The sequence below is a fragment of the Sciurus carolinensis genome, chromosome 11 (assembly GCF_902686445.1).
Source record: "Sciurus carolinensis chromosome 11, mSciCar1.2, whole genome shotgun sequence".
Taxonomy (NCBI): Eukaryota; Metazoa; Chordata; class Mammalia; order Rodentia; family Sciuridae; genus Sciurus; species Sciurus carolinensis.
This window is the reverse complement of record NC_062223.1, coordinates 103,335,309-103,355,496: the sequence shown is the minus strand read 5'-3', so window position 1 is coordinate 103,355,496 and position 20,188 is coordinate 103,335,309. Positions and strand designations below refer to the sequence as shown.

The following is a 20,188-nucleotide window of genomic DNA, read 5'->3' as shown; positions in this document are numbered from 1 at the left end:
ATGCTGAGGGAGTTTATTTTGCCAGATGGTTTTGAGACTCTGCTGAAACAAGAGATGCCCTCATTTTATATTTCCCTCAAATTTGGCCACAAACCACACTTGGGAGGAAGAAAAAAAAAAAAAGTCGCCATGTAAGCATGCTTACCTTTGACTGCTGAGAAAGTTGAGACACCCATAAATGATGACTCAACATCGAAGGCCTATAAAAGTAAAGGTATCTGCCTGTGGAAAGGCAGCAGCCTCCAGGCACAGCCATTCAAGATGCGTCCAGGTATCCTGGCTGCCTTCCTCCTCTTGAGCTGGACTCACTGTCGGGCCCTGCCCCTCCCCAGTGGTGATGATGATGAAGACTTGTCTGAGGAAGACCTCCAGTTTGCAGAGGTAGAGTATTTTACCAATCCAGATGATGTTGCACAGCTCTTAAATTCCTTCCCCTTTTAAAAGCAACTTATTTTGGTCTCTTTCTCAGCATTACCTGAAATCTTATTACCATCCTTTAAATCTTGCGGGAATCCTGAGGAAGAATGCAGCAAGCTCCATGGTAGAACGGCTCCGAGAAATGCAGTCTTTCTTTGGCTTAGAGGTGACTGGCAAACTTGATGATAGCACCTTAGATATCATGAAAAAACCAAGGTGTGGTGTCCCTGATGTGGGCGAATACAATGTTTTCCCTCGAACTCTCAAATGGTCCAGAATGAACTTAACCTACAGGTAAATCACAGACTACATTTCCTTAATATATGCTAGTTTTTTCTTCTGGTAGTAAATGTCTAATATTAAGTCGATCTTAAATATTTAATTGGAAGCTAAGTAAGTCTAGAAATGGCTTTAAGACTGCTGCTGAGAATGTCTCATAACATCAATTAATGTAACATTGTAATCCAACCTTACTTTTCAGTGGACATCTCAAAGTAATTCTTTTAGAAATGAAACCAAAATAGAAGTAAAAATAAATTCAAGAAAACTTTCAAAAATAGGACATCAGTCATATTTATTATCACAAAGTTAAAGGGAGAAGGTTCCATTCTTTCTAGAAGCTTTACAGAGTTATTTTATTTAATTTGGCTATATTTATATAATTCTAAACTTTTAGTAGGCAAAATAAGTTATGTGTCTGAATATTTTAAGAAGCCACATGGTCAGATATTTGGAGATGCTCAAATATCTTATTGAGTTTTTGACTTTTTAATCCTTGAATGTTATCATAACTAATAAATTCTACTTCTGGTAGAACTTTTAAAGAAGTCATTGCATTTTGAGTTGAAAAGCAATGTTCCAAGAAAGTGTATCATAAAATAGTTCTAACCTTCCAAAATTTAATTGAAACTTTCCCTGTTGAATAGGATTGTGAATTATACCCCTGATATGACTCATTCTGAAGTGGAGAAGGCATTTAAAAAAGCCTTCAAAGTGTGGTCAGATGTGACACCTTTGAATTTTACCAGACTCCATGATGGCACTGCAGATATCATGATCTCTTTTGGAACTAAAGGTAATGATGCAGAATCATTTCTGAAATGTTTTTATTCTAATCCTTAATTGGTTCCATTTTTATTCCTTCTTCTAGTCATTCATTAAGTTTACAGTATTCAACAAAAGTTGAGCAAGCACCTGTGCTGGCTATGCTCAGATTTTGGCTCTCCCTTTTGTTTGTAGAGCATGGAGACTTCTATCCATTTGATGGACCCTCTGGTCTGCTGGCTCATGCTTTTCCTCCTGGACCAAACTATGGAGGGGATGCTCATTTTGATGATGATGAAGACTGGACAAGTAGTTCTAAAGGTAATGTTTCTTATACAGATAGAGTTCATGGATTACTAGATTACACAGTGAACCCACTCCTACAAAGTGAAGAAGCATAAAATAAATTGTTTTTAGCATTTGGTTATATATTCTAAAGAAATAAAGTTGATCTCACTTTTGTTAGTGTCTCTACAAGTGACATTTCTACAAATAAATTTTAAACACAAAAAAATGGATAAAATGTATTTAATTTATCATCCTGATTTGAGGGATACTAACTTTGAAGTCTTAACCATCTCTGTCAGCAAAGGAATTGTTATTGTGGGTTAACTTTTTTTGCATTTTGAAGAAGTATAGTTTGCATAAATTTATATCTAAAAGTCATTAGGACTGGATCTATGGATAATAACTGAATTGTATGGGAATTGAAATAGATTTTTACTTTGTAGAAATATTAATGGCATGAGTTCAGTCAACTTTCTATTCCTTGTCACAGGAGTTACTTGCTTCAGATTCACCTATAGCCCTCATTTTATAAACACTGCTTTGAGAAATCAAGATAATGTCTTTAAATAGTATGAGACAGATAAGATAAAGGTTGTATTGCAAGAGTAAAATGAAACAGTGTAGAGTGCATTCATTTAGTAGTCGAATCTTCAAGGTTCAAATTAATTACATACAATGCTAATTTAGAAAGAAAAATCATAGATTGTACTAAAGCGAGTTTAACTTTGGAACTGGATAGATTATAATTTAGGACAACTAGAGACAGTCTTTATAGACAGCTGGTTTTTCAAATTTTTCATTGAAATATAAAGGATTATTTTTCCCAAAGGTAAAACTGGGCCTTAAATGATCAGTGTCTCAACTCTAGTGCCTCTAATCTGGCTTTGAATGAAAGGGTGAAAATTTGCATATTCTTGATTTGAGTATTTCATAGATGGGAATGGTCTTAGGAAGAAAGAACAACACTAAGTAGTGTTAAGACAGAGTCACAGTATTCCTCAAATTTAGATTCCTACATAAATTCTGGATTTAAAATATGTTTAACTGAAATAAATGAAAACTTCCACAGATAAATCTGGAATAAGTTTTCAGCTGAAGGCCAAGAAAGGTGTGCATTACTGGTCACTTCATTAAAGAACTACTTATTTGGATCATGTGACCTCTGATTGCCCCATAATGTGCAGAATTTACCAAGTTAGTTCAGCCTCTTCATGTAAATGCTATAACAACAGGATCTTTAAGAGAACTGAGACCACTGACTCCAGCTTTCATGTGTTCTAAGCAGAAGTAAATATTCCTATTGCCTTATAAACCTTATTTTTCTTTTAATGTCTCATTATCCTTTCCCTCCCCAATCTAAAGTAGCAGTATTAGGAAGTTAAAAATTGATGAAAAAAATGTCTAGAGCAAACAGTGTAATATAGTGACATAGTCACATTTTAGAGTACAGGGGAAGTACCAAATCATGCCCAGAGTTTCTAGTTTTCTAATGTCTAGAATCTAGAAAAATTCTGGAAAGAATCATTTAGTTGGAATTTGTTCCCAAGTGTATACCCAGAAATCCTAGTTGATGTGTCTTCTATACTTGGTCATTATCTCTTGGGTGCTACCTCCTGTTTGGATGCTGCTCTAGACTGCATGTTAGCTAGGTAAGGCCCTCTGGTTTCCTACTAATTTAAGGTCATCTCTGTCCACTTTCCTTGCCTGGCCTGAGAATACAGATAGCACATCAGGATTCCTACTGTCTTCACAGTAAATCCTTATTGACTAATAATTATATGAGAGCAATCTGTTCATATTGCTATAGGTAATCGATTAATTATGTAGGTAACTATAATCAAAGAGAACCATAAACTATTAATAAAGCTTTTATCAATACTTGGAATTGTCCTTCCAGCCACTGAACATTAATTTTTAAGTGTGAATAAAATAATGAAGAAAGAGAAAAGTAAGATGGAAAAAATATTATTTCATTAACTAGAGTACCTTGTTTTCTCATTGTTTCTTTGTTTTCTTACAGGCTACAACTTGTTTCTTGTAGCTGCCCATGAGTTTGGTCACTCCTTAGGTCTTGACCACTCCAGTGACCCAGGAGCACTCATGTTCCCTATCTATACCTACACTGGAAAAAGTCATTTCATGCTTCCCGATGATGATGTGCAAGGAATCCAGGCTCTCTATGGTGAATTAATTTATCAGCTATAAAAACAGAATAGAAGTAGTTACAAAATTATTTACATAAGTAGAATAGATGCATGCATTTTCTTTCTAAATTGCTCAGGGAGAAAATATTCCATTCTCTGAAGTTGTTTTGCAGAATATAACTCCTGTATTTATATTTTATACATTGTCGGGTACATTAGATGCCCTCAAAATACCTCCATCATGGGAAAAGAAAATGTTTTATTCCCCATTTAACCAATGAAGCAACTAAACCCTTTAGAGTTTAGTATACCTATGGTAACACAGTTGATGGTGGCAGCAGTTTTTATAAATTCTTGGTATTCTTCCAACTAGTCTAATTGCCATAGCTGAAATCACTCTTGTGATCTTCAGTAGTTTTTAACCAACAACTACAGTGACAGTGAAAAAATTCCTCATTTTTTCTTCCAATTTTTCAATAATATTTACAAAATATTTAAATATCAACCAAAACATTTATTTATAGATAACCTGCCGTAAATAGAATGAAAACCACAATACACAGTCATTAGTGTAAACATATCTGGAGCAAAGAGCTCAAAAAACTTGCTCATGTCTCAACCCATAATTTTCCTCCCTGGATTTAAATTTACTGTCACAGCTAGTGTAAGTGAAGGCAAGAACTTGAAGGTGACCAATGGAATTTGCCATTTTACTTTGCAATTCTTATTTCTACTATATTGTGCCTAAGGGACTGGTAATAAAACTAGATAAAAAGCAGTGTAGGGTTACCGTTGTGCACTGCTGTGTGAGCTGGTAGAAGAGTTATAAACATGTGGCAGATCACATCAGAGTTACTGAGGGCTAGCTTGTCACTGAGGTGCAATGCACTGTGGCAAACTGGTGAAGCAACATCAGCTGATATTGACAGTTGCTAAAATAGTCAAAAGAAGAAATCGAAATGAGGGCTACCACAGGAATGCTGTGCCATCAGAAATGACTTTAAGAGAAAAGTGTTTCTCAAGAACAGTTTGTCAATTGATGATACAAAGTATGGGGGAATTTTTCTCAGTCTTTTGCTTTTTTCCCATTTCTATCATCAACCCCAAGAAATTTAATTTATACTTCAGCAGAATCTGAAGGGTTGTTGAAGGAGGAAAGCAGAGGGGTGTCCCCCTGAAAGACCTTGGTAACCCTGGAGGGAGGAGGGAGGATTACCATTATGCTGGAGCTTCAGGACTTACTGTCCTCCTCAGGGGAACCCACTCTTGCTCTCTGTAAGCAGCATCAGCCTGTTGTGCTGTGACTCAGGTCACGAGGAAGGGTTTACTCAGTAACTACTCCCATTCATTTCACAACTGCAGGTCCAGGAGATGAAGATCCTAACCCTAAACATCCCAAAACACCAGACAAATGTGACCCCTCCTTATCCCTTGATGCCATTACCAGTCTCCGAGGAGAAACAATAATCTTTAAAGACAGGTACTCTTGAGATTCTTTCATCAAATTTGCATGTGACAAACATTTGCATGTCCATTCTGAAAACTGCCAAGGCATTCAGTCAAACTTCCAGAGTACAACAGGGAAAAGAATAGACTTTTGGGCAGTTTATTTACATATTGCAGATCCAATAAATGATGGATGAATAGACACTTTCCTTTTCAATGGATAATCTTAGCATTGAGCAGCTTATTTTACATCTTTGGTTATCTTTCTTATAAAGAAAACAAAGTAAAATTAGCAGTTCAATTTATTTGAAAAACAGACAGATATTGAGAGTAATTACTGAATTAGTAAAATGTTACTCATAAATGTCCATAAGAATTCCTTTCGGTATGGAAAGACTTTGATCCTGGATACCTGTGTTGGAATTTGAGAGGGGAAATGCTTTACAACCTAAACTTATAGATATGGGAAGTGCAATGTAAATTTTCAATTTCTAGATTGTTATATGATGCTCATTTGTTTATTTGTGCATTAATTCATTAATTACCCCCTTGTTTTGATCCAATAGCATTCCCATCACCTTCCATATGACTCTGATTACATTGTGCTCTGGTGTGTTCTCACATTATCAGTGTCCCCAGGCCATGAGATCATGGAAGACATAGCTTGTGTACTTGTTTTCTTTCTAGAGTCTAACTGGGCTGGGGAGATAGCTCAGTCAGTAGAGTGCTTGCCTTGTAAGCATGAGGCCCTGGGTTTGATCCCCAGTACCGCCAAAAAAAAAAAAATATATGGCTTCTAGATTCCAACCCAGTGCCTGGCACATGCTTGCCAGTTGCAAGATACACAAAACTGAAAGAAGCATGGTATCAACCCACAGGAGACTCAGAGCTTTCACTAAAGCTCTGTGACCTTTTAAACTTCAATACCTTAGGCCAGCTTTAGGATAACCAAAACTTAAAACAACACTTGAGGAATGTGGAACTTTTTTCCCTTCACAGGTGTTGGGGAATGGTTGTGTTAATTGTGTTGATGTGGTGAGAGGTGACTTGCAGGATAGAAATATTGCACTTAAAATTTGATAGAAAATTATGTCTTTCTATTCTTGTGTTAGATTCTTCTGGCGCCTGCACCCTCAGCAGGTTGATGCAGAGCTGTTTTTGACAAAATCTTTTTGGCCGGAACTTCCCAATCGTATCGATGCTGCATATGAGCATCCTTCTCATGACCTTATATTTATCTTTCGAGGTAAGCCATCCAAAGTGAGGCCTCCCACATGACCAGGGTAGACAGTGATAGACTTGAGACTTAGTAAAATGATTACTACCAAAGATAAGTGGATGATGATACATGATGAGGGGGAGGCTGGGGGGGCAAGAGAAGAATGGAGGAACATTGGATGGTGTAGAAGAAAATGGGGTGGGGGGCTGGGGGAAGGAAAGATAGTGGACTGAGACAGACATCATTACCCTATGTACATGTGTGATTACACAAATGGTGTGAATCTACATCGTGTACAACCACACGATGTACCCCATTTGTGTACAATGAATCAAAATGTAGTCTGTAAAAATAAAAAATTAAAATAAATAAATAAATAAATAAATAATATACCTAAATTAAGAATCAGATGAAAACGAAAAAGCACCTGAAACCATTCTATCAAATATTCCTAAATTTGATATGTAAAAGTTCTATATTATTAGTTATCATATCTATTCACTTCATATCAATCATTTCAATTGTTTTCTCTTAGTTTCTCTTAAAAATTGCTTACTGAGGGCTGGAGGAGTAGCTCAGTGGTAGATCTCTTGCCTAGCATGCTTGCGGCCCTGGGTTCCATCACCAGCACCAAAAAAAAATTATATCTATATCTATATATTGCTTACTGAAAAACCATAACATTGTGCATTTTGAAAAAGTGAAAAAAAGGTTAACCCTAATTCTCCTTTTTTGTAAATGTTTATTTTATTATTTTCTCACTTTCTTTTCTAGTTCTTCACCACATTTAAATACATATTGTTTACATATTTAGTTTCAAAGCACAGATATGTATTTAAATTCTACTTATTCCATTGATATAAAATCATGAAAAATTTTCCCAAATTGCTATTCTATCTTCATGACCATAATGTAATGCTATGTTTATCTAACAGTCTGCTCACATCATTTTTATTATTTGACTATTATAATTACTGTTACAATGAAGTTACTCTTCAGAGAAAGGAATAACTTTCTAACTGGTATAAACTATGTATTTTCAATGAGCTATTGTGCTATATATTCATACAAAAATTTTAGTGTGTTTTTTAATCCATCTCCAAACAATATTCAGAGGTAATAAATTGCCAAATTAATTGTGATATCTGGTTGGTTATAGTCAGAGCTATACTTAAACACTAATTTTTATTGGAAGAATGATTATCTCTCTGTTTCATAAACACTGTGATCATGAACACTGAATATTTTATTTCAGAAATATAGTCTTTTTCAAAGTAAATTTCTACATTTGTGAGTCATAATAGATTCTCTTCATACTAAAAGTCTTCTTTCACTTCTTCTAGGTAGAAAGTTTTGGGCTCTTAAAGGTTATGATATTCTGGAGGGTTATCCCAAAAAAATATCTGAATTGGGTTTTCCAAAAGAGGTTAAGAAGATAAGTGCTGCTGTTCATTTTGAGAACACGGGCAAGACTCTCTTCTTCTCAGGAGACCAGGTCTGGAGGTATGACAGCAATATGCACTGACCCATCTTGTGTAATGGGGCAAAGCAAGCCTCAAATATCTGTCACTACTCTGAATTATTATCTCACTACATTATTTTAAATTTCATACCAGTCATTCATTTCTGTTCCCTGTCAGCAGCACCTGCAAGGGTCTTCTCCAATATGTATTTTAAAATTTCAGTCTCTCTTAAATACACTCTACACACCTCTTCTCAACCATTCTTTTCTTTCCTACCCATTTGTTGTGCCTCAACCATGACAAACCATGACTTTTACTTTGGTATTCATCACTTTTAATCTTTTACCTGGACTCTCTTTCTTGTCATCCCCTCCTAATTTACATGTGGCTCTATTTTCAGAGGTTAAAGAAGACACCATAATGTGTACAGGTAATGAATTGTTGAGAAAAGACTCCATGTTTGCAGAGTTAGATGATCCACTGGAGAGGGTGATCATTAAGCTCATAGTCCCATAGTTTGTAAAGTCAAATTTCCTGAAAGGAAAATGGAACTGAAATATTTAAAACATATGTAGAGGTTCAGGCAGCATCAGGCAACATTTAGGAGCCCAGATCCATTTCTGCAATGGGAAAGGACAATATATCATAGGAACTCCACACCTGAAATATTTAGAATGGGTGCTTTGTTCAATTTCTACATACACACAGGCATACACACATGCACAACTATACACATATGCACATGTATGTATTATTGTCTTTGCCTTTTGAATTCTTTATTTCTGATAATGAAATGTGCACCTTTCTAAAATTTACTGACAGCTTCTATCTGATCCTACTTTCCATTACCTACATTCTGGAAAAACTCAATGGTTCAGTCAGAATGAATTGCTTCCCGCATCTCAAATACACTGTGCATTTACATCCCCCTCAACTTATCTTACATAATTTTCTTCCCTGCATCTCTCCCTCTTAAAATTGTATCTATTTGAAAAATTACTTCATCTACAGAATTTTTTAAGCACCCCATTCATTTGTTATCTCCCTTTTTCCTGTATACCCCTGACATTTTATGTTTACTCTCTTATTAACTTACTACAATGCATGATGTTGGACTGGGGATGCAGCTTAGAGGCAGAGCATTGCTTAGCATGGTAAGGCTCTGGGTTCCATCCCCACAACACACCACACATGTGCGCCCATGCACACACACACATACACACACACACATATACACAAGAACCTGGTGTTGTAATTATGTGTATATGTCATATGTCTAAGTTTTCTTGATGGGTCAGGGATTCTTACCTTTTACCTATTAGAATATACTTAAAGGATATAACAAGCTCTCATCGGTATCAAAAGTACCTTGAGGGATCCCATTTTTCTAGGTCAATTTCAGAATGTATTAAGTTGACCAGTGTGTGGTGGTGACAGGGAAGAAAATATAGAATATGCAGTTATGCACGGAGAAACCCATTCTCTCCCTTTCAACCTTTACTACCATATGCCCTTATAACATTTTAGTGTTGAATTTAAACCTTAAATATTTTTGTATTCATTACTGTACTTACTAAGTTATCTTACACATAATAGAATATCAATAGATAATTGTTCAATACATAAAATATATTTATTTCATTCCAAGAATGCCATCCCAATGACATACTTTAATAACAGGTACAAAATTTGTAAAGAAATTCATAAAATGGAAATGAGCTTGTAATTATCCTTATAAAGATGGCCTTTAAATACTCATCAAGCATTCATTACTAATTAAAAAAACTATCAGATATTTTAAAACTTGCCAATTTTGAAAGGTACCATTGAATCCATTGTATTATTTCTAAAGTTATTTTGTTTTGTTTTGTTTTGTTTTGAGCTGGGTTCTCCCTATGTTGCCCAGGTTGACCTTGAACTTGAGATCCTCCTGCTTTAATCTCCCAAGTAGCTGGGATTGCAGGTGCACACCACTGCACTGGGCTTAGAGTCATTTTTAAGAAATAGAACTTAAGAAAATTTCTTTTTCTTATTAAATAGATATGATGATACTAATCATATCATGGACAAAGACTCTCCCAGACTGATAGAGGAGGACTTCCCAGGAATTGGCGATAAAGTGGATGCTGTGTACGAGAAAAATGGTAATTATTACATTGCATTAAACTTCAACAAGGGCTTCTGTAGCTCCTTTAAAGTCTCTCTTATACAAAAGGTTTTAATACAGGACTTAGGTGTGCTAATAAATGTGTGGCAGTTAAGGCATTAATTATTATTCTTGAGTAACTATTTACACAGAGAGCAAACAAAAAACCTTGCTTAAAAAAATGAAAATTTTAATTATTGCTAATTCTATGAATAAGTCATGCCAAACCCTGTATATTACCTTAAATTATATGTAAAAATGCCAAGATGCAAAGGGTGTTGCCAGAATTCAAAGTAGGAGTGGAGTGGGGTGTAATTTATATAGAAAGACTCATAAGTGCCAATAGCTTATATGACTTTTTGCTTTAATTATGAAAAGGGATATTGTCCCTAACTTACAATGAATAACTAATATTGGTATTTCTAGCCTCAAAACTGAAATTCATGGCAAGATGATGAATTCTAGGTGATAACTTAGAAGATCTAAGGACATTTATCCCTTTTCTTTTAAACTTATAAGCAAGACATTACAATGTTAGGATTTAAAAGATAAAAATTGCAATGTTAAAAATAATTCAAATCTAACAGATTGGATATTTAAGATTAGCTGTAGTAAAACCTTATTATTTTCAAACTCTGAAATTTTCCTTATGGTGTTTTTCTTGTAGGTTATATTTATTTTTTCAATGGACCCATACAGTTTGAATATAGCATCTGGAGTAACCGTATTGTTCGTGTCATGCCAGCAAATGCATTACTGTGGTGTTGAATGTCTTTAAACATTGTTATTTAAATCCTGGAGAGCACTTTGAATAATACTTCCAGAAGCGTGGGGCAGGGGAGGACAGCTTCGTTCTGTGAACAAGCTTTAGTAAGTTATCGTTGAGCATGTACTATCTATGTGACTATGCGTGGCTGGAACCACATTGAAGAATTTTGAAGTAATGAAATTGAGTACCTCCAAGGATCATCTGATTCCTGTGTGCTATATAGCAGCAACAGTGGATGGTATTTCCCACACCAAAAATGGGAATATGGTGTGCCACTGAGATTATAAAATAAATCACATATAATTATGATAATACTTAATACTATAATAATTACTTAAAAGTACAAAACAGTATAAATGTGGACATTTTGAGGAGTGTATCATATAAATAAAGGGAAATGCCAGTAATTGATTTGTAGACAACTTTTCAAATAAGTAATTTGGGTTTTATACTGAGAATATTCATATGTACATGTCCCTCTTTATACAAATATTAAGAAAAATACCAGTCACTAAAGAAAGAAGGCAAAGACTAATGTAAGGACTGTAGATGCAGCTTTGGATTCTGTTTAATTTTCACTTTTGGCAATGACTCAAGGACTGTTTTCAGATAAGACAAATATTCCTTTGTGTATTGATAGAAGATAAAGAAAGAAGGTCTCTCTTTTTATTAAAATATTTTGGGTCTTTGCAAAGTCACCAAGTGAAAAATAAAAATTATTATCAAAATAACCTAGGTGACAGCATGGCCTTTCCATAAATCATTTGATTATTTAAGACTCACAGTTGTATTTCAACCATATTTTATCTAATTATTTTAATTGTTCAATTTACCTTGAATATATAGGCTATTTTCTAAAGACTTAGATAGCAAGGAATAAAATATATCTTAATTGGAAGTATATATGTTAAAACAGACATCCAAAGTAAAGAAAATAGTGAACTAGATAGACTGTGATCCTCTTGAAATATGGGACTGTGCCTTTTTTCTCTGCTTTTTTTTTTATTTTTATATTTTTAATTCCCCAGCACTTGGGAGGACACTTGGTACTTGCTGAATACATGTACATGAGTAGCCCCCAAAGGAAAAACTATTATGCTGAGAGGTCTTGTTGTAAAAACTCAGGCAAAAACTGAAGCGTATATTTGCACAATGTATTAGAATGTGTTTATGTTGTTTCTAATAAAAGAAGACATTTTCAAGAGACATTTTTATGTGGTATGTTTTGTTTTTAGGTGAAATTTTAAGCTTTCTGCACAAAAAATAATTTATTACCAATATTTCTTGATGAATACAGTTTGCTCTCCTCCTCTCAACTAAATTCAGAATTTAGAATTAATTGTACTGGGCTATGTCAACAAAAGTTCTGATAGAGTTTGGTCGATAGGACCCTTCCTTCTGACCCAGCTTCCCTAGATGAAGCACACAAACTCCTCAGAATTCTCCCTACTGAGAGTATTTGGCAACTCAGTGAAAGAGCTGGAGTCAGGAAGATTGAGTTCTACCCCTCTCTCTGCTTTGAGTTCTACCATGTGACTTTATGCAGGTTATTTTGTCTCTGTGGGCCTTACCTTCCTTATCTATAAAAGGAGAGGATTGAAAACTGTGGTGAATTAGGGAAATGTGGGCAGGCAGGAAACTCTGATGAGACAGGCAAGAGAACCCAGGGTGCCCCGGGGAAATTCAAGTCCCTTCTGTTTTCCTAAGTTTTGCCTAGCTGCAAACATTTAATACCTGTCTGTTAAATGTCATTCACCAGCAAAATAACCTCTATTTGTACTCCCTGAAAAACTTATACATTACTATGGAGACAAAACTGTAAGATGAGGAATTCAGTAAGTCCTAGTGAGAGCTCACTGCTCTGTTAGGGGAACAGTGAGTACTCACTGTGGGAGCAAAATAGATTGCTGATTTCTTCTTTCTGGTGTACATCAAAAATAATCTGCATACTCTCCTTCTTTCCTGACAATATGGCAGAATTCCTAAGTTTTGCTATTAGGTTATAACATAGTCTGTCCATCCATCCATCCATCCATCCATTCACCCATCAGTCTATCTAACAAAAATCAATGGGAGGGTTGGGGATATGCCTCAGGGTTATAATACTTGCCTAGCATGCACAAGGCCCTATATTTCATACCCAGTAGCACCAAAACAAAAATTTAAAACCCTGGTGTTGTATAAGGTTGCTCACCGTGTTTGACCCTAGTCTTAGGCAGACAGCTGACCTCTCAGGGAAACTCCGGATGAGTGATTTCCAGTTCCCCTCTATAGAGGAAAGGCTCCTTCAGCAAAGTACATCTCAAAGTGTGCTCTGAAGGCCAGTGCATTAGCATCCCCAGGCACTTGTCAGAGATGCACATTTCATGTCATCCCAGAACTGCTAGATGAGGAACTCTGGTTTGGAACGAAGCAATCTGTGTTTTAGAAAGCCCTTCAGGTCTCTCAAGTCCCACAGTCCCTCAGAAACTGTCAAAGGAAGTGCTCCTTGTTGCACATTTCTGAGAGAGATTATACAACTGTTATTGGGGACCAAAGCTTCTTAGTAAGAGCATGGGGAACTCTGTGTTCTACACTCCTTCCAGAGGACTTGTGTTGCATGCTAGCATATGTGCGTGTAATCCAAAGGCAGAGAAACTGCTTGTCTCTGAAGAGCAAGTTTTCCCAGACACACTGAACATGGAACATCATTTACTTTATGTATTAGCATTCTCCAGAGGAACAGAACCAATTATAGGTATATAGCTTAAAAGAGGGAATTTATTATATGACTGACTTACACGCTCAGAGGCTGAATAGTCCCACAATGGCCATCTGCAGGCTGGGCAGTTGAAGAAACCAGTAGCTCAGTCCAAGAAATTGGAAGCCTCAGATCAAGAGGGACAAATGATGCAGCCCCAGTCCAAGGCTGAAGGCCTGGATGCCAACTGGAGAGTTGCTGGTGCAAGTCCACATTCAAAGGATGAGAATTCTGGAGTCCAATGTTTGTGAATGATGGCAGCAGCAGAAACACACACCCTCATGAAAAGTCGATAATATGTGAATAAGCAGCTTCCCCTTCTTCGCTTGTTGTTCCATTCAGTCCCCCTGTCTATTGGATGGTGCTGTCCACCTTCAGGGCCCATCTTCCCTACTAAGCTCATTGACCCACATGCCAGTCATCTCTGGAGACACTCTCACAGACACACCCAGCAGTGTGCTTTACCAATTTTCCAGGTGTCTCTCAATCTAGTCAAATGAACCATTGTACTTTATTTTTCTCTAATTTTAGAAAGATGTTTAATTTTACTTCAGAAAATTTTTCCTTACTTGCTTTATCATTTACTGTCTCTTATCACAGATATTCCTATGATAAAGAGGGATATAGATATATGTATAGATGTAAGTATATAAATACATATAGTCAGGATACTTTCTTGACCCCCAGTCTTAATTCCAAATTCTCAGTATGACTAGAGTCACCTGGATCAGTATTCTTCCACTGTGTCCAAGCATAAAATTCAAACAATGCTCAATATCTAGTTGGAATTTATCACTGGGGGCTGTAGGGTATTTAAAGAGAGCTCCTTGTAAGTTTAGCAGAATATCCTAATAGAATTTTCTATTAAAAACTAACGGGAGAGGAGGTTCAAGATGGCGGACTAGAGGGCGGCTGCATTTCATGTTGCTCCAGGACTCAAGATTCAAAAGAGGAGATAGTGACTTGGGACCAACTCAAAGCCGCCCGGTGAGTTTCTCCCATAGGGGAGGCGTCCCCGATGGGGCAGTAGCCCCGGAACGCAGAGAACTTTGTGAAGTACAGTGACTCGGCGAGACGCCCCTCCCCCGCCGGAGCGGTAAACACGGACAGCGAAGCGGAGCGAAAAATGGCGGATTGAAGTTTCCAGGACCGCGGGCAGATTCTCTAACCTAAGGAGACTCGTCTGCGAAGGGTGAGACTCCCAAGCCCAGGAGGGAGGTCCGGGCCCCTGGGAACGTTGCCTGTGAAGGCTGCCCTGCCCAGGCGGCAAGACACACCTCCCCCGCTGGAGCAGTGAACTCAGAAAGCGGGGAACTTTGCAAAGGAGGTTGTGCGACACACCGCTTGGTTTTGAAGCGATCTGCCAGGGCTCCAGCAGCTGCCAGAGAAAGAGTGGCTGCCAGAGAAAGAGAACGTTGCCTGCGAAGGCTGCCCTGCCCAGGCGGCGAGTTGTTTGGATCCAGCAACCGCCTGAGCAACGAGGAGGGGACTGCCCAGAGGAGGTGGAGGTACGCAGTGAGTGGCTTGGTCTCCAAGCGCCCACACAGAGCACCGGGTGGCTGTCTGGAGGAAGAGACGAGCGACGGGTCACTGGGGCTTGGAACATATGTACGAGGCTCCAAGTGACTGGTCAGAGGGCGGGTCGCATAGCCAGGCGATTAGGTGCATAGCAAGGTCCGGTCCAGGGACCTAGGCACCTTTTCTTGAATGAACTACACAGAGACAAGCTGAGGGGCGAAGTGAAGGTTCCAGGACTTCGGGCAGCTTCTCTAAGAAGGGACAACCTAAAGAGACTCGTCTACGAAGGGTGAGGCTCCCAGGCCCAGGAGAGCTACACAGAGACCAGCTGAGGGGTAGAGCGAAGGTTCCAGGACTTCGGGCAGCTTCTCTGAGGAGGGGCCACCTAAGGAGACTCGTCTGCAAAGGGCAGGGCTCCCAAGCCCAGGAGGTAGGTCCAGGCCCCTGGAAACGTTGCTTGGGAAGGCTGCCCTGCCCAGGCGGTAGTTGTGGACTGAGGGGAACCTCTAGGAGGGGAACTGACTAGTGAGACCTCCCCACCGGGTGGGTCTTCCCCGCTGAGTGAGGTTTTCCCACAAAGACGGTAAAACCAGAGACACAGGCCCAAACAGGCATTTCCTCAGCCCGCAGTCTAGTTCCCCTTTGGATGACCATTGGTCAACAAGTAGAGGCACCTCTGTCCTCTAGCAGGGAATATACCCCACCTGAAGACCACCACCCCTAGAGAGGCAGCTACCTAGGGGAACACCGAAGTATCAACTTCCTCTAAGACTTCAGGATACTGAAGGATAAGAGGGGATACACTAGCAATCTTCAGGGACATTATAAGTCAATAGAGGAAATCTGCAACATCTCTGCAGTCCACTGATACCTGAACAATATGAGAAAACAAGGGAAGAAAATGCCTCAAACAAATCTGGATGTTATATCAATAAAATCCAATGACAGCATGGCAGAAGAAATGTCAGAAAGGGAGTACAGAATGTACATAATCAACATGATAAGGGAAGCAAACGATGAAATGAAAGAGCAAATGCAGGCATTGAATGAAAGCACCAATAGACAGTTAAAAGAGCAAATACAGGAAGCAAAAGACCATTTCAATAAAGAGTTAGAGATATTGAAAAAAAAAACAAACAGAAATCCTTGAAATGAAGGAAACAATAAACCAAATTAAGAACTCCACAGAAAGCACAACCAATAGGATAGAACACCTGGAAGACAGAACCTCAGATATTGAAGACAAAATATTTAACCTCGAAAACAAAGTCGAACAAACAGAGAAGATGGTAAGAAATCATGAACAGAATCTCCAAGAACTATGCGATATCATGAAAAGGCCAAATTTGAGAATTATTGGGATTGAGGAAGGCTTAGAGAAACAAACCAAAGGAATGAACAACCTATTCAATGAGATAATTTCAGAAAATTTCCCAAATCTGAAGAACGAAATGGAAAATCAAGTTCAAGAGGCTTACAGGACTCCAAATACACAAAATTACAACAGACCCACACCAAGGCACATTATAATGAAAATACCTAACATACAAAATAAAGACAGAATCTTAAAGGCTGTGAGAGAAAAGAACCAAATTACATTCAGGGGGAAGCCAATACGGATATCAGCAGATTTTTCAATCCAGACCCTAAAAGCTAGAAGGGCCTGGAATAACATTTTTCAAGCCCTAAAAGAAAATGAATGCCAACCAAGAATCTTATACCCAGCAAAACTTGCCTTCAGATTTGACGACGAAATAAAATCCTTCCATGATAAACAAAAGCTAAAAGAATATACAAAAAGAAAGCCAGCATTACAGAACATTCTGAGCAAAATATTCCATGAAGAAGATATGAAAAACAAAGAAGCAAATCAGCAAAGGGAGGAGATATCCTAAAGGAACTCTCAAATAAAGAGGAACCAAGTTGTGTCAAAAATAAGCAAATAAATGAATAAAATGAGTCAAATGACCGGGAATACAAATCATATCTCAATAATAACCCTGAATATTAACGGCCTGAATTCATCAATCAAAAGACATAGACTGGCAGATTGGATAAAAAAGAAAGATCCAACAATATGTTGCCTGCAAGAGACTCATCTCTTAGAAAGAGATACCCATAGACTAAAGGTGAAAGGATGGGAAAAAACTTACCATGCACATGGACCCAGCAAAAAAGCTGGGGTATCCATCCTCATTTCAGATAAAGTGGACTTCAAGCCAAAGTTAATCAGAAGGGATAAAGAAGGACATTTCATAATGCTTAAGGGAACCATAAATCAGCAAGACATAACAATCATAAATATCTATGCCCCAAACAGTGGCTCACCCATGTATGTCAAACAAATCCTTCTCAATCTCAGAAACCAAATAGACCACAATACAATAATACTAGGTGATTTTAGCACGCCTCTCTCACCACTGGACAGATCTTCCAAACAAAAATTGAACAAAGAAACCATAGATCTCAATAACACAATCAATAATTTAGACTTAACAGACATTTATAGAATATACCATCCAACGAAGAGTGAATACACTTTCTTCTCAGCAGCACATGGATCCTTCTCTAAAATAGACCACATATTATGCCACAAAGCTAATGTTAGCAAATACAAGAAGATAGAGACACTACCTTGTATTCTATCAGATCATAATGGATTGAAGTTACAAATTAATGACAGAGTAAAAAACAGAAACTACTCCAACACCTGGAGATTAAACAATATGCTATTATATGAGGAATGGATAACAGAAGATATTAGGAAGGAAATTAAAAAATTCTTAGAGGTAAACGAGAACAAAGAAACATCGTATCAAAATCTCTGGGACACTATGAAAGCGGTACTTAGAGGAAGATTTATTTCATGGAGCGCATTTAATAAAAGAAGTAAAACTCAAAAAATAAATGACCTAACACTACAGCTCAAAGCCCTAGAAAAAGAAGAACAGACCAACACCAAAAGTAGTAGAAGACAGGAAATAGTTAAACTCAGAGCTGAAATCAACGAAATTGAAACGAAAGAAACAATACAAAAAATTGACAAAATAAATAGTTGGTTCTTCGAAAAAATAAACAAAATTGATAAACCTTTAGCCACACTAACAAAGAGAAGACGAGAGAAAACCCAAATCACCAAAATTCGGAATGAACAAGGAAATATCACAACAGACTCGACTGAAATACAAAACATAATTAGAAGCTATTTTGAAAATCTATATTCCAACAAAATAGAAAATTTCGAAGATATCAACAAGTTTCTAGAGACCTATGACTTGCCTAAACTAAACGAGGAGGACATACACAATTTAAATAGACCAATTTCAAGTAATGAAATAGAAGAAGTCATCAAAAGCCTACCAACAAAGAAAAGTCCAGGACCTGATGGTTTCTCAGCCGAGTTCTACAAAACCTTTAAAGAAGAGCTCATTCCAATACTTTTCAAAGTATTCCATGAAATAGAAGAGGAGGGAACCCTCCCAAACTCATTCTACGAAGCCAATATCACCCTGATACCTAAACCAGACAGAGACACATCGAGGAAAGAAAATTTCAGACCAATATCCTTAATGAACATCGATGCAAAAATTCTAAACAAAATTTTAGCAAATCGCATACAAAAATGTATTAAAAAGATAGTGTACCATGATCAAGTGGGTTTCATCCCAGGGATGCAAGGTTGGTTCAACATCAGGAAATCAATAAATGTAATTCACCATATCAACAGACTTAAAGTCAAGAATCACATGATTATTTCAATAGATACAGAAAAAGCATTTGATAAAATACAGCACCCCTTCATGCTCAAAACACTAGAAAAAATAGGGATAGTGGGAACGTTCCTTAACATTGTAAAGGCCATCTATGCTAAGCCCATGGCTAATATTATTCTTAATGGTGAAAAACTGAAAGCATTCCCCCTAAAATCTGGAACAAGGCAGGGATGCCCTCTCTCACCACTCCTATTCAATATCGTCCTTGAAACTCTAGCCAGAGCAATTAGACAGACCAAAGAAATTAAAGGGATACGAATTGGAAAAGAAGAACTCAAACTATCCCTATTTGCTGATGATATGATTATATACTTAGAGGAACCAGGAAATTCCACCAGAAAACTCTTAGAACTCATAAGTGAATTCAGTAAAGTAGCAGGATACAAGATCAATGCTCATAAATCCAATGCATTTTTATACATAAGTGATGAATCTTCAGAAAGAGAAGTTAGGAAAACTACTCCATTCACAATAGCCTTGAAAAAAATAAAATACTTGGGAATCAATCTCACAAAAGAGGTGAAAGACCTCTACAATGAGAACTACAGAACACTAAAGAAAGAAATTAAGGAACACCTTAGAAGATGGAAAGATCTCCCATGTTCCTGGATAGGCAGAATTAATATTGTCAAAATGGCCATACTACCAAAAGTGCTATACAGATTCAATGCAATTCCAATTAAAATCCCAATGATGTACCTTACAGAAGTAGAACAAACAATCATGAAATTCATCTGGAAGAATAAGAAACCCAGAATTGCTAAAGCAATCCTTCGCAGGAAAAATGAAGCAGGGGGTATTGCAATACCAGATCTTCAACTCTACTACAAAGCAATAGTAACAAAAACGGCATGGTATTGGTACCAAAATAGACAGGTAGATCAATGGTACAGAATAGAGGACACGGACACAAACCCAAACAAATATAATTTCCTCATACTAGACAAAGGGGCCAAAAATATGCAATGGAGAAAAGATAGCCTCTTCAATAAATGGTGCTGGGAAAATTGGAAATCCATATGCAACAAAATGAAAATAAACCCATATCTCTCACCGTGCACAAAACTAAACTCAAAATGGATTAAGGACCTCGGAATCAGACCAGAGACCCTGCATATTATAGAAGAAAAAGTAGGTCCAGAGCTTCAACATGTCGGCTTAGGACCAGACTTTCTCAACAGGACTCCCATAGCACAAGAAATAAAAGCAAGAATCAACAAC

At 37.4% G+C, this 20,188-nt stretch overlaps 1 protein-coding gene across 1 annotated transcript; it reads left to right on the top strand.

Moving 5' to 3' along the window:
* The first annotated feature begins 261 nt into the window (after window positions 1-261).
* On the top strand, window positions 262-10,935 carry Mmp13 (matrix metallopeptidase 13). Its single transcript, XM_047518579.1, has 10 exons — window positions 262-381; window positions 470-711; window positions 1,344-1,492; window positions 1,657-1,782; window positions 3,770-3,931; window positions 5,256-5,373; window positions 6,452-6,585; window positions 7,902-8,061; window positions 10,062-10,165; window positions 10,835-10,935. The coding sequence occupies exons 1-10, from the start codon at window positions 262-264 to the stop codon at window positions 10,933-10,935; spliced, it is 1,416 nt and encodes a 471-aa protein (XP_047374535.1).
* The last annotated feature ends 9,253 nt before the right edge of the window (window positions 10,936-20,188 follow it).

Coding starts and splice junctions, on each gene's coding strand:
- Mmp13 (XM_047518579.1), top strand. CDS start 262: ATGCGTCCAGGTATCCTGGCTGCCTTCCTCCTCTTGAGCTGGACTCAC. Junction 1,783..3,769: donor CTGGACAAGTAGTTCTAAAG/GTAATGTTTCTT, acceptor GTTTTCTTACAG/GCTACAACTTGTTTCTTGTA. Junction 6,586..7,901: donor CCTTATATTTATCTTTCGAG/GTAAGCCATCCA, acceptor CACTTCTTCTAG/GTAGAAAGTTTTGGGCTCTT.